The sequence below is a fragment of the Gavia stellata genome, chromosome 9 (assembly GCF_030936135.1).
Source record: "Gavia stellata isolate bGavSte3 chromosome 9, bGavSte3.hap2, whole genome shotgun sequence".
NCBI lineage: Eukaryota > Metazoa > Chordata > Aves > Gaviiformes > Gaviidae > Gavia > Gavia stellata.
In genome coordinates this window covers 18,536,237-18,555,072 of record NC_082602.1, presented here as the reverse complement: position 1 = coordinate 18,555,072, position 18,836 = coordinate 18,536,237, and the positions used below count along the sequence as shown (strand labels likewise).

The window sequence follows — 18,836 nt, the reverse complement described above, 5'->3', positions numbered from 1 at the left end:
TGCTGTAGGAGAACCACCTCATGGGCAGTCTTGGGAGCCGTGTTTGTGAGAAAATCAGCTGTTTGAGGCAGCCACTGTGCTCAATGAGCCTGTGGACAGAGCATCGGTGCAACAGGCTGCAACGTCACCCAGGGCCTCCCTGAAATGCAGTGGAGCAGTTCTGGGAGGCTTTGAAGGTGTCTACTCTGTGCATGTACCTGTGTTTGGGCTGCCTTCCTGGAGGTCTTGGAAAGGTGGGCCAATGCTCCTGCAGTTGGTTTTAGTGAGGGAGCTTTAAAGGAGTAGCCAGGCTCAGGACACCTTGGAGAGTGGTTTTGTGCTTTTCAGCGGGGGAGAGCACAGAGCTGGTAGGCAGGAGGTACATTGCCTGTCCCACTCAGTGTCGGGGTTATGTTGAGTTCCTGGGGGTCGACAACAGGCTTCAAGGTAAATTTCTGCAAGATGGCGGCCATGAGTAAGAATATCTCCATGCGTGCCAGGCCCTCTCCAAGGCATATTCTCTTCCCTGGAAATGAAAACAGCAAATAGCGCTCAACTGGTGTTGCCGCGTAGACCAGAGTTCGTACTAAGCAGATGTGTTGCACAGCCTTATTTACCAGATACAGCCACAGCAGTGAGATGACTGTCAGGATTACTAAGGACATTTGCAAGAGAAGAGTTTGTTGGAGAAAGACCTTTGGCAGTTTGGTTGGGTGTGTGAAGGAAGAACAGGAGCGGGAGAGGTCTTAAACGTGGAGGGGATATCACAGGAGGCAAGATGAGAGAGCAAGGTGACGTAAAGCACGGGTGAGAAAGCGGAGGGTTGGGGCTATTGGTAGGTGAGTGGTTGCATGTAGCCAGAGAGGTACTTAAGAGGTGCTGGGGAAAAGTGGAGCTACCATAGAAAGACAGGATAACTTTGGTGGTTGTGTAGGAAGGTGACAGGTATTTCAGAAAGTGTCAATGGGTCCCATTCATATCATTGCATCGGCAACTCTCAGTAGGAGGTTTGAGAAGCCACCAGGCCCGAACAATATGGGAAATGCAGCTGAGGAAGGGAGCAACAGGGAGGAGTCATCCAGAGAGCAGTGAGCCCCAAGGAAGCATCAGTGGGACCATGCTGGGAAGAGGGAGTGTGTGTTACAGGGAAAGGCAAGGTGGTCTCCAGAGGAGGACGTGACAGAGAGAGGAAGAGAGAGAAAGCCTGAGCTTTACCTGCTGAGAAGGGCATGAAGAATTCACTCTTCCTAAACGTGCCATTCTCATTCAAGAAATGTCCAGGGTTGAACTCATTTGGGTTTGGAAACTCTTTACTGTCATGGAGGACAGAACTGAGGACGGGAAAGATTGTCGTGCCCTGAGGTAACACAAGAAGAAGAGCAGAACATGAAGGGAAGGCGAGTTAGATCACTTAATCTGACTGCCTGCGAAGTTAAGACTGAGCTTCCCAGCACAGCCCTACCAGTGCCTTTGGTTTCCCTTTGGGGACCCTTGCTTTGGGGAGGCAGCTTTAGGGAGACCCTGCTAGATGTCACAGCAGGGACAGTTGTTGGCTGCTCTTCCTGAGTGCTCCCTCTCACTTTCAGACTATTTATCCTCACCTTACTCTGGTCATCTGGGGACAGCCCACCTAATTCTTCCTCTTTCTTAATGTTTCACAATAATGAACTTGTAGATGTACTATGTTTCTTCTTTTCTGCGAGCCCCGAAAAGCAAAAGCAGACAAGGTTGTGGAAATGAAGCTCTCTTCCCCTCTCCTGACAAATTTTTCCTGCCACAATCCTCTTCCTTCCCTCTTCCTGACCAGCCATTGATGCTGGGGTGGGATAAGTAATCCAGCAGTGATGACACACGGGCCCTCTGCTGGAAGCTGAGCAGTTCCCCAGGTCCTGCCTTCTGATTTTACACAGACAGCTGAAAATCAAAACGCCAACAGCCCGTGTGCTGCTGTTCCCCTGCTGCACAGGGGCACCCAGAAGAGCAATGAGCCTTGCTGCAGCAGGCCAGGCCAGGCCATGCGTTGCTCTAGCCCGTGAGTCTGCCTCTGGCAGTGGCCAGCAGTGACTGCCTCGAGAAGTGTGCAAGAACGGGGCACACGGGTTTTGCTTGTTCCCTTGAATACAAACATAGCCTCCAGCACTTTGTGGCTCAGGGGCTTTCTGTGCTCGATAACCACCAACTGACTTTGCTTCCAAGCACGTGCACAGGGTCTCCTGGATGGTGGTGAGCAGTTCCATGGCTTTGTTGCCTTTTGTGTGAGGAGTCACTGCTCTGTTTTTTTGTAAACCCACTATGTTTCTGCAGATAGGTAAAGCTGCAGAGCAAGTGAGCAAAGGTGTTGGGCAGAGCTACTGTTCCAGTCTTGGCCCATGAAGCAGCAACAAGGGATTGTTGGAAGCTACAGGAGCCTGAGGATAAAACCTTTGTGAAGGGCTGGACGAAGTTAGGCCACAGCATTTCTAGCTTCTGGCTTGTAACTGACAGCCTAAGAGCAAACATGCTGCCACCTTGTTGTTGAATTTGAGGGAGCTTGGCCACTAACCTTGGGAATGACGTACTCTCTGAAGTGTGTGTCTTTGGTCACAGTGTGAGGCAGAGCCAGGGGGATGAGGGAGATGAAGCGCTGGATTTCATGGACCACTGCATCTGTGTAGGGCATCTGGGTCCGGTCAGCCACACAAGGTCTTCGTGATTGTCCTACTACCCGGTCAATCTCTTCTTGAACTTTCTCTATCATGAGAGGCATAAACCATAATAAAATGGGTAAATAAAACTAAACCTATCTAAACAGGTTGTCCTAAGCTGTCCACAAATCACAGATGACAGGAGCATTGAAGTTGGTTTTGGTGTTGACTAGAACACAGCTCCACTGCGGCCCGTGCAAAGAATGTCCTCCTAGTGACTTGGCTAAATAGGAGTGCTGGGAGATAAATATGTGGACACAGTCAAGTCCCTGGCTGTGAGGGGAGTGCAGCTGATGATGATGCCAGTGAAGCTGAGGGATCTCTAATGGCCACCTTGGGGAATGATAGTGCAAGGACTTTTCCCTTTTGGGTAAAATACGAGAGAGAGAGGAGAAAAGTTGGGAGAAGGATGTGGTGTTAGACATGCGCCCAGCCCAGGGCAATAGCTAGAGAGGAAGAGGTCACAGACTGGTACCTTGTATCTTTGGGTATTTGAGAAGAAGCAGAAGCCCATATCTTATGGTAGTGCTAGTTGTCACAGTTCCAGCAATGAACAAGTCGAAGGTGCTGGTTATCAGGTTCTTCATGTGGAAACTGGAATTGGGATGCTCCTTCTCCTAGGGAAAAGGCTGGGCTGTTTCTCTGGCTGAGCTGAGAAAAGTGGCTCTAAGCTCTGGGTATGTACAGGCAATATCTGGACTATTGTTGGTGTCTTCCCACTGCTCAGCCCAGCTGCCTGGGAAGGGGTCATCCCAATGTCTGTGTTACTTAGGAGAGGGAGGGTGCTCAGCGCAGGTGTGTTTGGGGATGAACTGGGGCTGTATGCTGTCTCCTTACCTCCTGCATTTTGTTGAGGAAGCAGTCGATGAAATCCTGAGGGGAGCTGGGATCTAGGGAGGCTTGGTGCATCTTCACCTCCTCTGACACGAATGCTTTTAGGGCATCAATTTCTGTGAATAATTTGTTGTGTGGGCCAGGCAAGTAATCCAGGATCTTTGAGAACATCTGGTAGAGCTGGAAGGAAAGAAACAGGAAGGTCCCTAGCATGACCATTGCCCCATCCTTTGATATTAACAAAAAGCCTAGGAAGGCCACAACCCTCTCAACTGAGCCAAGCAGAAGGGCTATGAGGCTGGGCAGTCTGACAGGGCAGCAGGGGCTTGCTTAGTAGTAGTAGGAACCTTAGAGGTGGAGAAGAAGGGTGTTCAGGACTAGGGCAGAGCTGCATTTAGCTGGCAAAGCCAACTCCATTGGTGAGGGTGCTTCTTGCTCTTGAATGAATTCCCTCCTGTGCAGCAGAGCATTGATGAGGTCCTAGTTAGAAGACTGAAATGGGACTTCATTGGGAGGAAGGCCTCCTGCTCCCCTGGGATAATGTTGCCACTGTGAAATGGCTACTGAATGTACCTGTCCCCAGTAGGAGTTCATCATCTCAAAGATGCTGTTCATGTTGTTCATCAGGGCCAGGAACTTCCTGTCTCTATAGCCGTATCGTTTCCCAAAGACGATGGAGCATATGACATTGGAGATAGCACAGCTCAGCGTGAAGGTTGGGTCAAAAGGTGTTCCTGTGATTTCAGAAAAGTTACAAACCATAAAAAACCCCCAAAACTATGGCTACTTATGGCTACTGTGGGTAACCTGAGTTCTGGTTGTTAGTGGAAATATCAGATCACAGTCTGAGTGACATGGAAGGGTCCTCCAAAAAGAACAGTACGTGATCACGGAATTATTTACTGCTTTGTAATGAGGGGTAGTTGGTGCATGGACCAAACACATGGGAACTTCAATTTTATGCTAAAGACATGGGGTCCCTTAATACAGGCCTTTTTTTGCAAACATAAGCTATATTAAAAATGGACCATACCCTTTGTTTTGTTGATCTCTTCCAGCAAGTACTGAGTTTCCTCCTGGATCCTCTCTTCAATGCTCCTCTTCCCCATTCCAAAGTTGCGCAGAGTGCTGAGAGTAAACCGCCGGAGCTGTAACCACTCCTCACTGTTGCTAAAAACAATCCCTACAGAGGAAGCAGGAAGAGGGAAGATCTGGCTTGGGCGTGCTGGGTGTGAGATGAACAGAGGCTCATGGTGACAGTGAATCCTGTCCCTGGAAGACCACTGACATGGTAGTGTCATAAAGTACTGTGGTTTGGAGGCAATCTCTGGAGGTCCAGCTGCCTGCTTTTGGCCTTCTCCATCACATACCCAACCTCCTTGTGAATAATTCATCACTCATATCCACACATCATTTCCCTTGCTGCAGCTGGTGGCTGTTGCCACTTGCCTTTTTACTGCCCATCGCTGAGATCAGTCCAGCTCCATTTCTCTGCTACCCTCTTTGCATGGTGGAAGCCAGCAATTACAGCCCACTCTGCTGTCCCTTCTCCAGGTGGGACCCACCCACTCCCCACAGTCTTCCTTTGTGCATGGTACATGCCAGCTCTAATCTGCTGAATGCACCCTCTTCTCCTTAGAAGGAGCTCGGTCAGCAAACATACCTAATCCATTGTTAGCCCTGTCTCCCATTGGCATGCGTCCTCTGGTAGCAAACTCATCCGCGCGATCAACCAAGGCTTCTTTCACCACATCGTGTCCGTGTAGCACCACCACTGGGTCAGAGCCAAGGTGCACTGTGAACACTGGTCCATACTCTTCACTGAGCTGTCAAAATGCAAGACAGAACGTGGCCATGGAGCAGGTAGGGAGGAGGAGTTGAAAAGTGGCCTTGCTGCTGCATCCCACTGCAGGCAGTGGAGCCTCACAGACCAGCAAGGTCAAGATTTGGTCCTCTCATGATAAATGTGGGTGTGGAGAGGGTTCCCAGCTATCAGGCCCTGAACAACAATAGCAACAGCAGTGAGGGGGAGCAGCTGAGATCCCCATGACTTTTCTCCTTCTCTGAGATTGCCATTCATCAAGCTGTGGCCACAGGTTGTCCCCATGCACAGGTCCCACACATGTCTCGCCCACAGAAGAAAGTGGCCTTACCTTCTGGAGGATTTTGGCCAAGTTCTTTGGTTTCACCTGCAGCATGTTACCCAGGATGGGAAGGGGAGCTGGTCCTGGAGGCATCTTCCCCTTTCCAGACCTCCCTGTCCATGCTACGAAGGACAGCAGGCAAGCAATGCAAACCAGGAGGACAACAGTGGCTGCTCCCAGGAGCTCCATTTGCTTCTGCAGCTCAGGAGGGAGTGACTCTGGCTGCCCAAGCTGGAGTTTATATACTGAAGGGCTATGAAAGCTATGTAGCTGTGTTAGCTCAACAGCAGATTTTGAATCACGTGGCTGAGTTAGTCAATGTTACTAGTCAATCATTTGTTAGACTACCTTGTGTTATGAAACTAGGACTTATCTCAGTGTTAATTGGTCATTGAAGACACACCTTATCTCAAACAACTGCAGAGGCCAACAGGGGTTAAGAAGTTTATAATGTGCTCATAAAACTTGTTCTGTTTTACCTGAAGTTCATTGTTAAAGAAGTCACACTAGGGGCATACTCTTCTGAGATGCTCCCAGAAATTCACTGTCACAAGAGCACCTTCCAAGTACTTCAGTGCCATTTGGATTTTCCATTCTTTGGCATTGATTGTAAAAGCTCTCAGTGGGTGAGCCATCCTTGCTTGTTCCTGAAGTCTTCCTGACATTATCAGTGGAGTTCACACTGCATGTGATGTGCCAAAGAAATACGGATGTGTCCTCCTCAGTGCGTAGCAATTGCCTCAGTCTCTCTCCCTATGGGTATCTGGCCTCACAGGAGAGGAAAGCATAAAATATCCATCTAGCAAGGGCAGAAAGGTCTCCAGACATCACAATAGCCAAGAAAGGACTTGCTGGCAGAGATAAGGTAAAGACATAAGAAAAGGGGACTAGACCTTGGGACTCTGACCTCTTCAAGGTCTCCTAGAAGAGAGAAAGAGTGAGAGAAGCAGGTAGAGAAGAGAGAAATCAAGAATTTGAGAGGGTCTGGGGAACGGCTTCCCAAGCTGAGACAGAGCTGCACTGGGTATAGGTTAGTGCAACCTGGAAACTAGTCCTTGCACTTGCAATGACCAAAGAAGCCCACCCAACCTACTGCTGGAAGCTGGCATGCACAAGTTCCTGTTTCATTGGTGTCTGACTCCAATATGAAGAATTGCTCCCCTGGGAGGCTGCAGAGCATGTCTGCTGTGTTGTAAGCACTTCAAAAAGAGCTGGAGGCTTCCTGCCCAAGATTACTCCAGGGACTGCATACCTGCGAGGTCCCAAGAGCAGTGGCAATGGGGGGTAGAAAGGACCCTCAGGGCTGTGGCACTGCCTGTGCTCAGCTTGCTCAGTCTGGCCATATCCCTCTGTCTCTCCTGAGCTGTGACACTTTCACAGGCAGACAGATCTCACCCAACTGAGCAGAAGGTGTTACAAGGATAGGGGATGTGGGACTTGGTGGGAATTAGCGAGGGGCCTGGGTGAACCAGGTGCTTGGCTGGAGTGTGTTGTGTTTGTTGTGCAGAAGTGTGTTAATGTGAGTTTCCCCTTCACTCAGAGGAGCTAGTCAAGGTCTCCATCCCTTGCAAAAGTTTCTGTAGCTCCCCTATGAGTTCTTAAGTCATCCTCGCTCTCTTGCATAGGCACAATAATTTGCTAGTTGTTCTTTTTAAATCTCATTTCAGTTCTTAAAGACCCGTACTTGATACTGTGGTGGAAAAACTGAATTGCCAACAAGTTTGGGCTAGTTGCTGATCTGCTGGCCTAAACTCCTGCATCAGCTCAGATGTTGCCAGGGCAGTTCATGGAAGTTCATGTAGCTCTAGGGACTTCCACCTGGTGAAAGCGGAGTTCATGGGAGTTTGCACTGCTACATGAGGTTTCTCTGCTGCCAGCATTCATAACCTTACCACCTTCCCTGTAAAATTCCCTCATTCCTGGGTACAAGGGCTCACTTCTCAGCTCTGCCTCACAGTTTGTGACATACTTTGGGCAAAAGCCCTGGAACTAGGAATACTTTCAAGATTTCTCATTCTTATCAGGATAAAATCATTATATTCCACCACCCTGGCAGACACACTGGGGATTTACAAGGGAGGAAAACCCATAAGACTAGTCACTCAGACCTTTCCCTGTGGGAAACCATGGGCCTTTTCATGTCACAGTAGTGTCCAAGGGTTTCCTGAGTACTCGATTCTGTTTGAAGATATTAAGAGTAGGCAGGGCTGGTCTGTCCTCTCCATCCATGTGAAAGTACAGGAAGGCCAGGTTGAAATCCCCTCCTCTCAATCTTCCCCAGGAACTTTGGTTTTAATTTCATTGGGGGCATGTGTTAGGGATATTCAAAGAAAAGGCTACTAGTATTGTAGCTTTGCCTATCATTTTTTCCTAAAATAAAGCACAAGCTTGAAGAAAATATGACATCATTGTCTGGAATCTCCTGCAGGCTTGAATGAATGAGGAAGAGAGACCTGCCTGTTTCCTCTGAGCCAGGCTGCTTTCCACTGCCTATAACATCTTCCAAACAAAGCATTTCATTTCCATGAATTTCAGGCTTATTTCACTTGCCTCCCATCCCTACATCATCCAACATGGCTGTCAAGTGTGTGTGTAGAAATTGGGAAAGGACACTTACTTGAAACCATTCTCAGCACGGGTATTGCTTGGTGGATCTACAGCACTCCCAGTGTTGTTTCACAGACAGTTATTCATCAAGTGCCTGTAGACATTTTTCCTGTCAGCATAAACAAAGTATTGGTGTGTTAAAGTGTAATAAAAACTATCTCTCTATAGCTTCAAAGTATTTTGTTTATTTGTTATTGTTTACCCAATTATCAGCAGGTAACGCAGTCAAATGAAGCATTCAGCAGTCACAGAGTGGCTGTGAGATTTGGGCAAGCACAACACTCAGCTTCTACAGAGATGAAGCCTCCCTCCCTGCCAAAGTCCAAATGTTTTCCCCAGGTGCCTCTTCACTGTGGCTGCCCGGTGCCCAGGCAGGTACTGGGACGAGCACATTTGGTTCATGAGCACTGCTCAAACAGTAGCCACGCAGGCAGCCTGTTGCGATCTATTTGCTTCAGTCCCTGCTGGGCAGAGCAGCTGAAAAGGTCTTGTACTTTGTGGAACAGCCCTCCTGGTTGGTGCATGAAATAAGCAGTGTGCAGGGTCGGCACAGTGACGTTCTTCACCCAGCTGGCTGGCTGGGATCACAGCATCCTGAACAGCTGTAGAGGAAAGATGAGCTGTGGGCTAAGGTGGAAGAACAGAGGAAATCCCTCTCTTGGACTCAGATACTACCCGTGCCTGTTGATGAGGGCTGGCTGGAGGGGCAAGCGTGCTGCATGGTGCTGTGCAGATGTCCGAGAGCTGGAGGGTCTGCTGAGAGCAGAAGTGTGGGTGGCTGCCAGTGGAAGCGCATTATTAAGGGTCAAGATTAGAAATCCTACTCATCTAACCCACACACCATGCTGGGATGTGTGTGATGATCTAGTCCCAAAGAAATAAGCAGATTACAAAAGAACATGATGGCACAGGCTATGCCAGTGGTCCTGCTGCAAAAAGTAGGGCACAAAAAGGCATGCACAAACTATGTGTGCATCACCTCTGCAACAGTGTAAAGACATTCACACCTCCATTGGATGAATGCAGAAACATCTGTATGGAAAGATGGACAATAAGGCTTTTACTCAGTGTGGGTGCTGTAGCCTGATGCGTGGCTAGGGAGAAAGCTCTGCGTGAGACACGTTGCAGTTACAGGCAGGCAATGTGTGCTGGCAGGCAGAGCTTTCTCTGGGATCACAGAGGCTCCCCTTACCTGTGTTTCAGGCCCATCTTAGGGGCCCACCTGTTGGCTTTTGGGGGTGGGGGTTCCCACAGAGCATATGGTCCTGTGGAGGGCTATTTCTGGGCTTATATGTCAACACTCTGTGTCTGGCATTTGAAGCAGTGGCACCTTTAAAAGAGCAAAAGAACATTGTCACTCAGCTTCTTGCACTCATGACATGTAATGAGCAATTAGAGCAGCAGGAGGGTACATGGAGAAAAGCAGGTGGGTCTCCTGGATGGGTCAGTGGTAGGAAGAACTCAGGGTGAGAAAAAAGGGTTTGAAGACCCTCCTGGGGCTCTACGGTAGATTGCACAGATGAGCTCCTCTCAGCTTAGTGATATGAATACAGACCCATCTCTTGACATAAGCTCAGCTCCTGCCACGTGGTTTTCTTCAATGGGTGCAAGCAGACTGTGGTGGGTTCAGAGCCAGGTGAGGGCAATGGAAAGTGTTAAACTGCTGGGTTGGGTCCACCTGGACACTTCAGGAATTTCTGATCCCAGCTGGCTCCACAGTATAAAAGGACTAGGCTAAGAACAGCTGCTTTGTGGTTCTTGTAGCAAGAGAGCAAGAATGGGTGTTGTAGGGCAGTCTAGGACTGTATTTGGAGCTATGCTTTTCTGGGGGTTTCTTGGTCCCCTTGCTTTAGTTGTAGGGGCTCAGGGTAGTTTTTTTTCTGATCCCACTCTTCTGGCTTGTGGCCAAGAAAGCCTGCAGCTCACCTTACCTCCAGGCTGGGAAGGGAATGCTTCCTTTGTGCTGACTACTTGGGGTAAGTGAGGGTGGTGTCAAGAGGCTTTCTTACTGCTGTATCTTTGCACAGTGCAGAGGTATGCCTGGAATGAGGAGAAAGGGGCAAGTTTTGATGTGAAGTGTTGGCTAACAGCTTCAGTGCATTTTGTGTAACCAGGGAGCTGTTTATATGACCCTGCAGTTGGGTTTGGTGGAGTGCTGTGCCTGGATCTAGATGGTCTTGGCTGCTGGGTTCCCTAAGACATCCCTGCTGGCCCAGACCCTAATACCAGCTAGGGATTTCTTTCCTATAGAAAGGTAGGATTGTAGTGGACCCCAAATCCAATGTGGGATGCTGAAGCCCCTGCTGCTGTCTCCTCTTTCCCTAGATATTGAGGGGAAGGCACATGCTCTGCAGAATGACTCTGACTGTGGGCTCTCAGTATCCAGGACTCCAGATGGCTCCAGGAAAGTATTGGTCTCCTATACTGGCTGTTATATCTTTGAATGGGTAAGTGACTTTAGGGGTTCTGCTGGGATTGTGGCTACTGTTGCTGTGGCTGCCCTGACTTGTGTGGCTCTCCCCCAGGATGGCAATTACTTCATGCTGGTTGGGCTTGAAGGAACAGATGCTGCTGGACAAAAGGCTCTTCATGAAGAGAAGCTGCTCAGGTGCCCTGTGGACCTTCCTGGTAAGACTCTGACAGCTCCCTGGGAAACCCTGTTTGTATCTTGTGGTGATAAGTGGCCTTCCTTTTGGATGGCTGTTCCCAGTCAGTCTGGGGGCTGGGAAAGGGGACTTATTGCTGTGCAGAAGAGTCCCTGGTGGAGGGTTTGGACACAGGAGCCACCAACTTGCTGGGGACTTGTGCCCCTTTTTCAGGGTCAGCAGGTGAATGTTCCATGTGTCTCCTATCCATATTCTGACTGCATGAGTCCCTGCAAGTTCAGGGATTGAGCCAGAGACTGGGTACAATGATTTTTCCTAACTACCAGAGTTGATCCAGAACACTATCTTGACAGATCCCATGCAGTCGAGTCTCCTGTACATGGCTTCAGGGGGCATCTCTGTTCCAAGGAAATGCAGGTCCCTTCTGATCAGACTTCCATGCCAGCTCCAGGCCATGTGTTTGACCCTCACCTGAGTCTAACTTCCCTTGATCTGTATGCAGAGTCACCAGGACACCTTTCTCCAGTGTCCTCTGTGTCTTTGTTCCCCTGCTTTTGTGCTTTAGCTGCAAACTCCTGCTGTTTCTTCCAGCCCTGGATGCTCCAAGCAGTAGTGTGTGCTCTGCTGTTCTCAGCCAAGACCGGCTGCTGTGTGCCTCCTTGCCTATCAGCCGGGGAGACTGTGAAGTGCGAGGCTGCTGCTACGACCCTAGGGACAGGGTGAAGCCTTGTTACTTTGGTAACACAGGTAAGTGTGAGCAACTTTCCTCCCCTCCTCATGGAGGAGCTGCAAACTGGGATTCCTCACTTCCCTGGCACAGCAGGATTGGTGTGTACTGGTCCTGCAGGTGGCTTAGGGCTATGTTTTTTGGCTGTCAAGAATATTCTGTCCCATTGAAGTGTCCAGCCCTTTCATGTGAATTGAAAGAGACCTGGCCAGAATCAGTGTTGCTCTTAGAGCTGGTTGCACTTGTCTTGCTGTGCTTAGCACTTGCTTTGGGGGTTATGGGCAGGAGAACTTGCAGGACTTGCTGTCCTTGTCTTTCCTGTGATGTTTGAGCCTCCTTTCCATCCCTTTTCTCTCTGAGCTCAAGACTGATAATACCTTTTCCTCCAGTGACAGCTCATTGCACATCAGATGGCCAGTTTTCCATTGCTGTCTCTCGGGATGTGACCCTGCCACCCATTATCCTGGACTCTGTGCGGCTGGCCAGTGGACACAGTACTGGCTGTGTCCCTGTTGTGAAAAACAATGCCTTTGTTGTGTACCAGTTCCCACTCTCTGCCTGTGGCACCACTTTTCAGGTAAGAGCTGCAGCTGGCACTAGGCTGGAGTAGCAGGAGCTTGCAGACCTGGAACAACCTGACATGGCTTTGGCTACTTAATGGGCACCCTACAGACTTCCAGAGGCCAAATGCTGTTCTCCAGCCTGGCATTAATCCAGCTTGACTTTACTGCAGCAACAGTGCCTGGTCTGTCATTCCAGGTGACTGGAGACCAGGCCATATATGAGAATGAGTTGATGGCATCCAGGGATGTGAAGACTGGAAGCCTTGGCTCTGTCACTAGGGATAGCACTTTCAGGTAATACCCTGGGGCTGGTATTGCTGGGTGCCACTGTGTTCAATGTCACTAGAGAAATTCCTGCTTGTCACAAGCTCTGAATTCATAACAGGGCACTGGAGTAGGCTAAGGACTAGACCATCTCTATTTAGTGGTAATAGTAATAAAGCTGGTGCTGATCAGTGACACTCCACAGACTCAAATCTGAACTCTGAAGAGAATTTCAAGTATTTGTTAAAAGGAAGTGTTGGAGGAAAGACTGGGGCTATGATTAATTAAAGCAGGTATTATGTTGCCATCTTAGAGTCACTCTGATATCTCCTTTCTCCATCTGCCTGATTTGGGGTTTTCATGTCCCACCAGGTTACATGTCCGCTGTAGTTACTCCATCACTGGGAGCTTCATTCCCTTGAGCGTTCAGGTCTTCACACTGCCACCACTCCCTGCTGTGTCCCAGCCAGGGCCTCTGTCCTTGGACTTGCGTGTTGCCTCAGGTATGAGAGGTTTGCAGGACTTGCTCAGGCCACTTGGTGCAGGGCTCTGGTCTCTGCTGAGTAATAAGGGAGTATTGATGGGTGATCCCAGTGCTGCTTCTTCCCTGTCATGGTGGAAACTTACTGACGTGGCTATAAAGGATGCTCTCTGGTTGCCTCTTTCTGTTTGTTCCTGCTTTAAAATGGCTCTTGGGTTTCTCCTGTCCCAGATGGAAGCTATACTTCCTACTATACTGACAGTGACTATCCTGTTGTGAAGACTCTGAGAGACCCTGTTTATGCAGAAGTCAAGATCCTTCAGAGAACGGACCCAGACCTGGTTTTGGTCCTGCACCACTGCTGGGCCACACCAAGTAGCAATCCCCACCAACAGCTGCAGTGGCCTGTTTTGGTGGATGGGTAAGTGACTTGTTAATAGCTTTGGGTCAGGGGAATGATACGCACAGTTTTCACTGCTGGCCTCTCCTTCTCAGGTGCCCTTATGCAGGGGACAACTATCAGACACAGCTGGTGCCTCTGAGTCTTGCCTCCGGACTACTGTTCCCCTCTCATTACCAGCGTTTCACCCTCTACACATTCACCTTTGTGGACTCCACATCCCAAGAGATGCTCTCTGGGCTGGTAAGATCCTGTCTTGATTGCCTAGCTTTCTATTGAGGACAAGTAACATATGCGAGCGATAAGAACCACTTCATAACTATGAGATGCTTGGCCTTTGGGGGTGGGGGGGGTGGGGCAGGGGCAAAGACTAGGAAAATCCCCTCCTGAAACAGGAGGGGAGAAGCTGATGCAAGAAACTCTTTACTCCCTGAGACAAATGTGGTAGAGGTAAGGTGTGTCATGGGAGGGGTGTGACAGAAAATGAGACTACTGAAAGGACATGTCTACTTAAGCAAGTGCTAACTTGCTGCCTAAGCTGTTCTATTGAATTAGCTTAGGGTGTGTGCTCTAACTATGCTAAGCGATATTCTCTAAACTAAATTTCTTGGCCAAAACAACTTGGAAATAGCTTTTGGTACCTTGGAAGCATCTGGGCTCTGAATCTCATGAGCTTCTGAGCAGTTAAGTCACACGAAGTTCACCATGCCTTGTACCCTTTGCCCAGTGCTCCTGGGATAAATTAATACTCAAAACTTGTCCCAGCTGCACCTAGCAGTGGTCACAGTGTAGTGGTGCTTGAACAGCTGTGTCCCAGGTGTTGGGGGGAAAAGTGCTGTAATGCCAGATCTGACTGAGTTTGGAGGTGTATAGTAAAGGTATCAAAGCTGCCTTGCAGTAGGTGGCAGAGGGCTCCAAGGCTACAGCCTGTACATGAAAAAAGCCAAAGCAATCTTTCTGCCTTCTGTGACCAGGTGCACTGGGTCTGGCTGGGATGGAGTTAACTTTCCGCATAGCAGCCCATATGGTGCTGTGCTTTTGGATTTGTGTCTGAAACAGTGTTGATAACACACCAAGTTCCAGCTATTTGCTGAATAGTGCTTGCACAGCATCAAGGCTTTTCCTCCTTGCTTTGCTGTTTCTCAACCCCAAGTGAGTAGGCATGGGGTAGGCTAGAAGCTGGAAGGCAGCACAGCTGGGACAGCTGACCCAAACTGGCCAAAGGAGTATTCCATGCCATCTGATATCATGCTCAGCAATAAACACTGGAGGATTTTGTCTTCCAATGTAGCTGATGATCAGAGACTGGCTGGGCATCAGTCTGCTTGTGGGAGTGGAGTGGGTGATTTGCCTTTGCATCACTTCTGCTTTGGTTTTGTTCTTCCCTCTCCTTCACTTATCAAACTGTCTTTCTCTCTCCAGCCATGGGTTTTCTTGATTTTGCTCTCTTTATTCTCTCCTGACCCTGCTGGGGCAGGGTAGGGGGAGTGAGGAAGTGGCTGTGTGGGTGCTTAGCTGCTGGCCAGGGTCAATGCACCAGACCAGGATATCACCTGTCTACAGATGCTGCCGGAGTGATTCCAGGCTGGGTCCCATTTTTTCTAGGTGTACCTGCACTGCAGTGCCTCAGTGTGCCACCGGTCTGTACAGGAGTCCTGCACCACTGCTTGTCCTGCTAGAGCCAGTAAGTGTCCTAGCCTTCCTGCTTCCCCATCCAAAGGGGCAACAAGGGTCTAGCCTCCAAGCTGGGGGGCAGGGGGGGGGCATGTAGGCTATGGACTAGTTCCCTGAAGCCATGGACAGCTAGACAAGGCATTTCCTGCTCCTTTCCACTGAAGAAGGGCCCTTGCCTTTATGCCAAAAAAGCAGATGTCTTCATAGGCTCTTAATTCTGTGTTGACTCAATGGAAGGCTTGTCCTTCAGAGCTTCTCATGTGTTGAGAAGCTGACCTGGACAAAGTTTGCTGGCCTTCAGGGCTATACATATCATCTAAAACTTTCATATTGCTCTGTAGGGGGTAAAAGGAATGCTGAGCATCCTCCTCAAGACACTGCTTCCCATGTCTCCAGCAAAGGCCCTGTGATTTTTCTCCAGGATGAGCCAAGATGGGACACAGCCAAGGATGGCCTTGGTAAGCATGCCAGCCCAGCATAGCCAGGCTGGGGAAGGGGGCTGGTCTAAGTCTTTCCTGCAGAAAGACCAAGCCCCTAAGTCATCCCTGTGCCTTACTGGGGGGTGTTAACTGGGGTGTCTCTCCCCCACAGGAGCAGCTGTGCATGCTGCAGTCCCCTGGGCTCTGGGGTTTTCTGCTGCAGCAACTGGGGCAGCTCTGTGCATGGTGCTTGTGGCTGCTGTCCTGGGGCAAAGGAAGGTGCCTGTAACGCATGAAATCAATGTATCGCAATAAAGTGGTGGTCAAACCCACTTGATCTGTGGGACTCCTTCTCCCTGGCCCAGAGCACATGAGGTTGAACAGGAGTGTGTCTTGGGGATCCTGGCTGTAAGCCTTTGTTTGCAAGACAAAAATCATCCTAATGGCTGTGAGAGCTTTCCAAATGCTGTTTCTCTGAATGCATCTCACCTTCTGGTTATTATTCTGCTCTGGGATTAGTGTTAACTGTTTGCTGCTGTCAAAAAGGAGCCCTTGTCATGGCCTGGGCTACTGGGAAGCTGCAGACAGAAACAGGAGTGATGCTGGGTGGTGTCTGCCTTTCTGTCAGCGGCCAAGGTGGCCTTCAAAAGCATTTATCTTGGCTCCTCTCAAACACTGAGTAGAAGTGTAGCAAAACTAATTAAAAGCAAATCCTGCAGCTGCTCCTCCTTTGGAGAAGCAGAGCTGGTATTTGACTGTGTAGAGGAGCTGGGAATTGTCCACTTGCCCCTGAGCTTACTAGGTAAGTCAGGGCTGTACTCATGTAGCAGGACTTGGAGGCAGGGATGGCAAAGCACTACACAAATGGGCCTTCCTAATGATGCTGTATGTGAACCTATCTCTTTTGCTCTAGAAACAAAAAAGGGCAGGTGGGGTTTTTTTTCTGGAAGATGACAACAGGGACACTTCATTCCAACTGAAAAAAATCAAAGGGCCTAGGTGGTTTGAACTTCAGGTAAAAATTCAAACTTGATTTCAAAATTAGTTTTGAACTTTCATGCGAGAGCAGGCAGTTAAGAGTCTTCAAAGCTCTTGGATTAAAGCTAAGTTGACACCACTGTTGGCATAACAGTGCCACAGATGTGCTTTTCTGAGATGAGAAATAAAACTCGCTGTTCTGAGCATCAGGAGCAGTTCAGTGTGGTGTGGTCAGTCACAGCAGCTAAGCAGGATCATTCTCAGCTTCCTGAGGTCCTGGGCAAAAACAGTCCAGCAAACATCTCATGATGGTGGAGAGGAAAAGGGGTTCCACCACCCCCTTTCCTGCCCAGGCTGACGGAGCTCTGGTGCTTGCACTCACACTGAGATCCCCTTATGGCTGACTGGGTAGTCCTTGAGCAAGCATGCTTGAGGGGAAGCAAAAATATTTTTCTTTTTTCCCCACAGGTTTGGTTAGAAATTCCCCCCCTGTTAAAAGACAGGGGAGTAGTCTTAATCATACTGCTGAGGGGCCTTTAAAGCGGAAGAACAGCTCTTATATACATGGAAGCAAAGAACTGAACAGTATCTTGCTTGAGGTAGCAGATATTGTTCTATTTAATTGGCTTCTGCCAATACTGTGTGGAAGGTATTAACAGGTCATGGGAACTGCTTTTTATTCCTTTCTTACTCCAACAAGAAATTTCAGGAACTATCTTACAATGTTTTTATTTTTCTAGCAGAATTGCTCTTCCCTGCTACTTCCAGGATAACCAGTGGTCTTAGTCTCCTTTTAAAATCTAATCAGAAGAAAAGATAAGACTCCTGCAAGTCATATGGTGGGAGGGTGAAGGAGATCACAGGCTGGAGAAATCATCAGCTGGAAATGGGTCAAACAGCCTCCTCCTTTAGGGAGTGCCTCTGGCAACTAAATGGCCTTGGTACAGATGGAGGTCTCTCTGGGAAAGCAGAGTGTAAACTCATAATTGTGCCTTATGACAAGTCTTTAGCAGCTGTCTAATGTTAATTAACTAGGTAATTAGAGGAGTAATGCAGACTACACCTTTTCAGTACACCAGCCAGGGTGCTCTGGCACTGCTCTTAACTGTGTGTGCAAGCCAAGAGCTAAACACCTTCCTGGCTGCTGCTCAAGTCTTCCCATACCTTAGTAAGGCAGACAAAAATATTTGCTTAGAGAGCTTAGATGCCTGTGTGGAGGCTGAAGGGGCTAAGAGAGGAGAGTCCCTCCCCAGATGCTCCCTGCTGCCCTCCATGGAGTTGCTGAACCATCCCAAAGTGGCAGGGAGCTCTGGGCATCAGGTAGATTCCCCTGCAGGGACCGTCCCTTCTGGTGCAGAGATGGATCTTGCTGTAGTGGACCTGCTGCTTAGTGCAGGGCTCATGTGGAGGTGGGTGAGCAGAGAAGTGAACTTCCTTATCCATGCTGTGGGAAGTCTTCTGTGCTTAAGGCTTCCTGTTGGTCCCTAGCAGGAGGGGAAGGGCACGAGCAGCAGTGGGATGTGAGTTGGCTATGTGAAGCACCGGCACAGGGTGAAAGCTAGGCAACACGCAGGTTTCCTCCTCTGGTGCATTGTCCCCCTCTTCTCAGCCTGTTCTCCTTCTCCACCGGGGTGTTAGTGGCTTTCATTGCTGCTTTGTTCTGTACTTTTCTCCTGCAAAAGTATACTCTTTTTCTGCCTTCACAGGTGGATTTCTGGCTTTTTTTCTAGGCCTCTACTTTCTTTAGGTGAGTCTCATTGACTTCTCTCCTTTACTTTCTTTTGAGTAACTGCATGTGACTTCTTGTGTCAGCACCCTCTTTAGCTTCATTCCATACTGCCTGGTTATACAGCTGAACTAAGTGTTGTGGGTTGCTGTAGACATTGGCTTAGACTCCTGCAGGTGAAGGAAAGCTGCTCTCTCCAGGAGGGTGCCTTGGGCTGTGAATGAAGGAGGAGCTGAGAACAAGCAGCCCTGAGGCTAGCCAGCACCTGTCAGTTGAGGCTGTTGTGTGGTGCTGCTAATGAATCCAGATTTTTGGGAAAAAAAAAAAAACCACAAAAAACCAAACCCCAGTGCTGAGCATCAGTGCACTTTTGTCCCCAGTGCCTTCACCCTTTCCTCTGGAAGCAGTGTGTGCTGCCCTGCTGTGTCTGCCTCCTCTGCAGCTTTGCAAGCAAAGCCCAGGAGCAGCACCTAATGCAGAGCTGCTCAAAATGAACATCCCTGCTTGGCCATATCTGAACTTTCCAAAGGCTCTCCTTGCCCTCTGGTTCTTTGAGAACAGCACCAGCCTCAAAAGAAAAAACTTGCTGCTTTGCCAGAGCTAAAGAAGTTCTTTAAAAGTTTGGAGGTAACAATTCCTTTCTTGACCACCTATGCTCACTTGAAACCTTAAATGCGTGGTAGTTGCTATACTACAACCTGGGTATTCATTAAGAAAATATCTGAAAACAATTATCATAGTGATGTTTTT

General features: G+C 49.0%; 2 protein-coding genes across 4 annotated transcripts; one reads left to right on the top strand and one right to left on the bottom strand.

Moving 5' to 3' along the window:
• Positions 1–323: 323 nt before the first annotated feature.
• On the bottom strand, positions 324–5,830 carry LOC104260632 (cytochrome P450 2C9). 3 transcript variants are annotated; one of them, XM_009816410.2, is made up of 9 exons: positions 5,651–5,830; positions 5,161–5,323; positions 4,531–4,680; positions 4,062–4,231; positions 3,501–3,668; positions 3,139–3,280; positions 2,522–2,709; positions 1,195–1,336; positions 324–505 (listed from the first exon to the last, which is right to left on the bottom strand). In XM_009816410.2, the coding sequence occupies exons 1-9, from the start codon at positions 5,828–5,830 to the stop codon at positions 324–326; spliced, it is 1,485 nt and encodes a 494-aa protein (XP_009814712.2). The 3 variants fall into 3 exon arrangements, with proteins under 3 accessions (XP_009814712.2, XP_009814711.2, XP_009814713.2); XM_009816409.2 differs by having other exon boundaries at positions 3,501–3,677; positions 4,071–4,231; XM_009816411.2 differs by lacking the exon at positions 3,501–3,668 and having other exon boundaries at positions 4,071–4,231.
• A 4,195-nt stretch (positions 5,831–10,025) lies between these two features.
• ZP4 (zona pellucida glycoprotein 4) lies at positions 10,026–15,697 on the top strand. Its single transcript, XM_059821323.1, has 12 exons — positions 10,026–10,224; positions 10,574–10,695; positions 10,774–10,876; positions 11,446–11,601; positions 11,971–12,158; positions 12,341–12,438; positions 12,781–12,911; positions 13,121–13,310; positions 13,385–13,532; positions 14,895–14,973; positions 15,305–15,421; positions 15,555–15,697. The coding sequence occupies exons 1-12, from the start codon at positions 10,026–10,028 to the stop codon at positions 15,695–15,697; spliced, it is 1,674 nt and encodes a 557-aa protein (XP_059677306.1).
• The last annotated feature ends 3,139 nt before the right edge of the window (positions 15,698–18,836 follow it).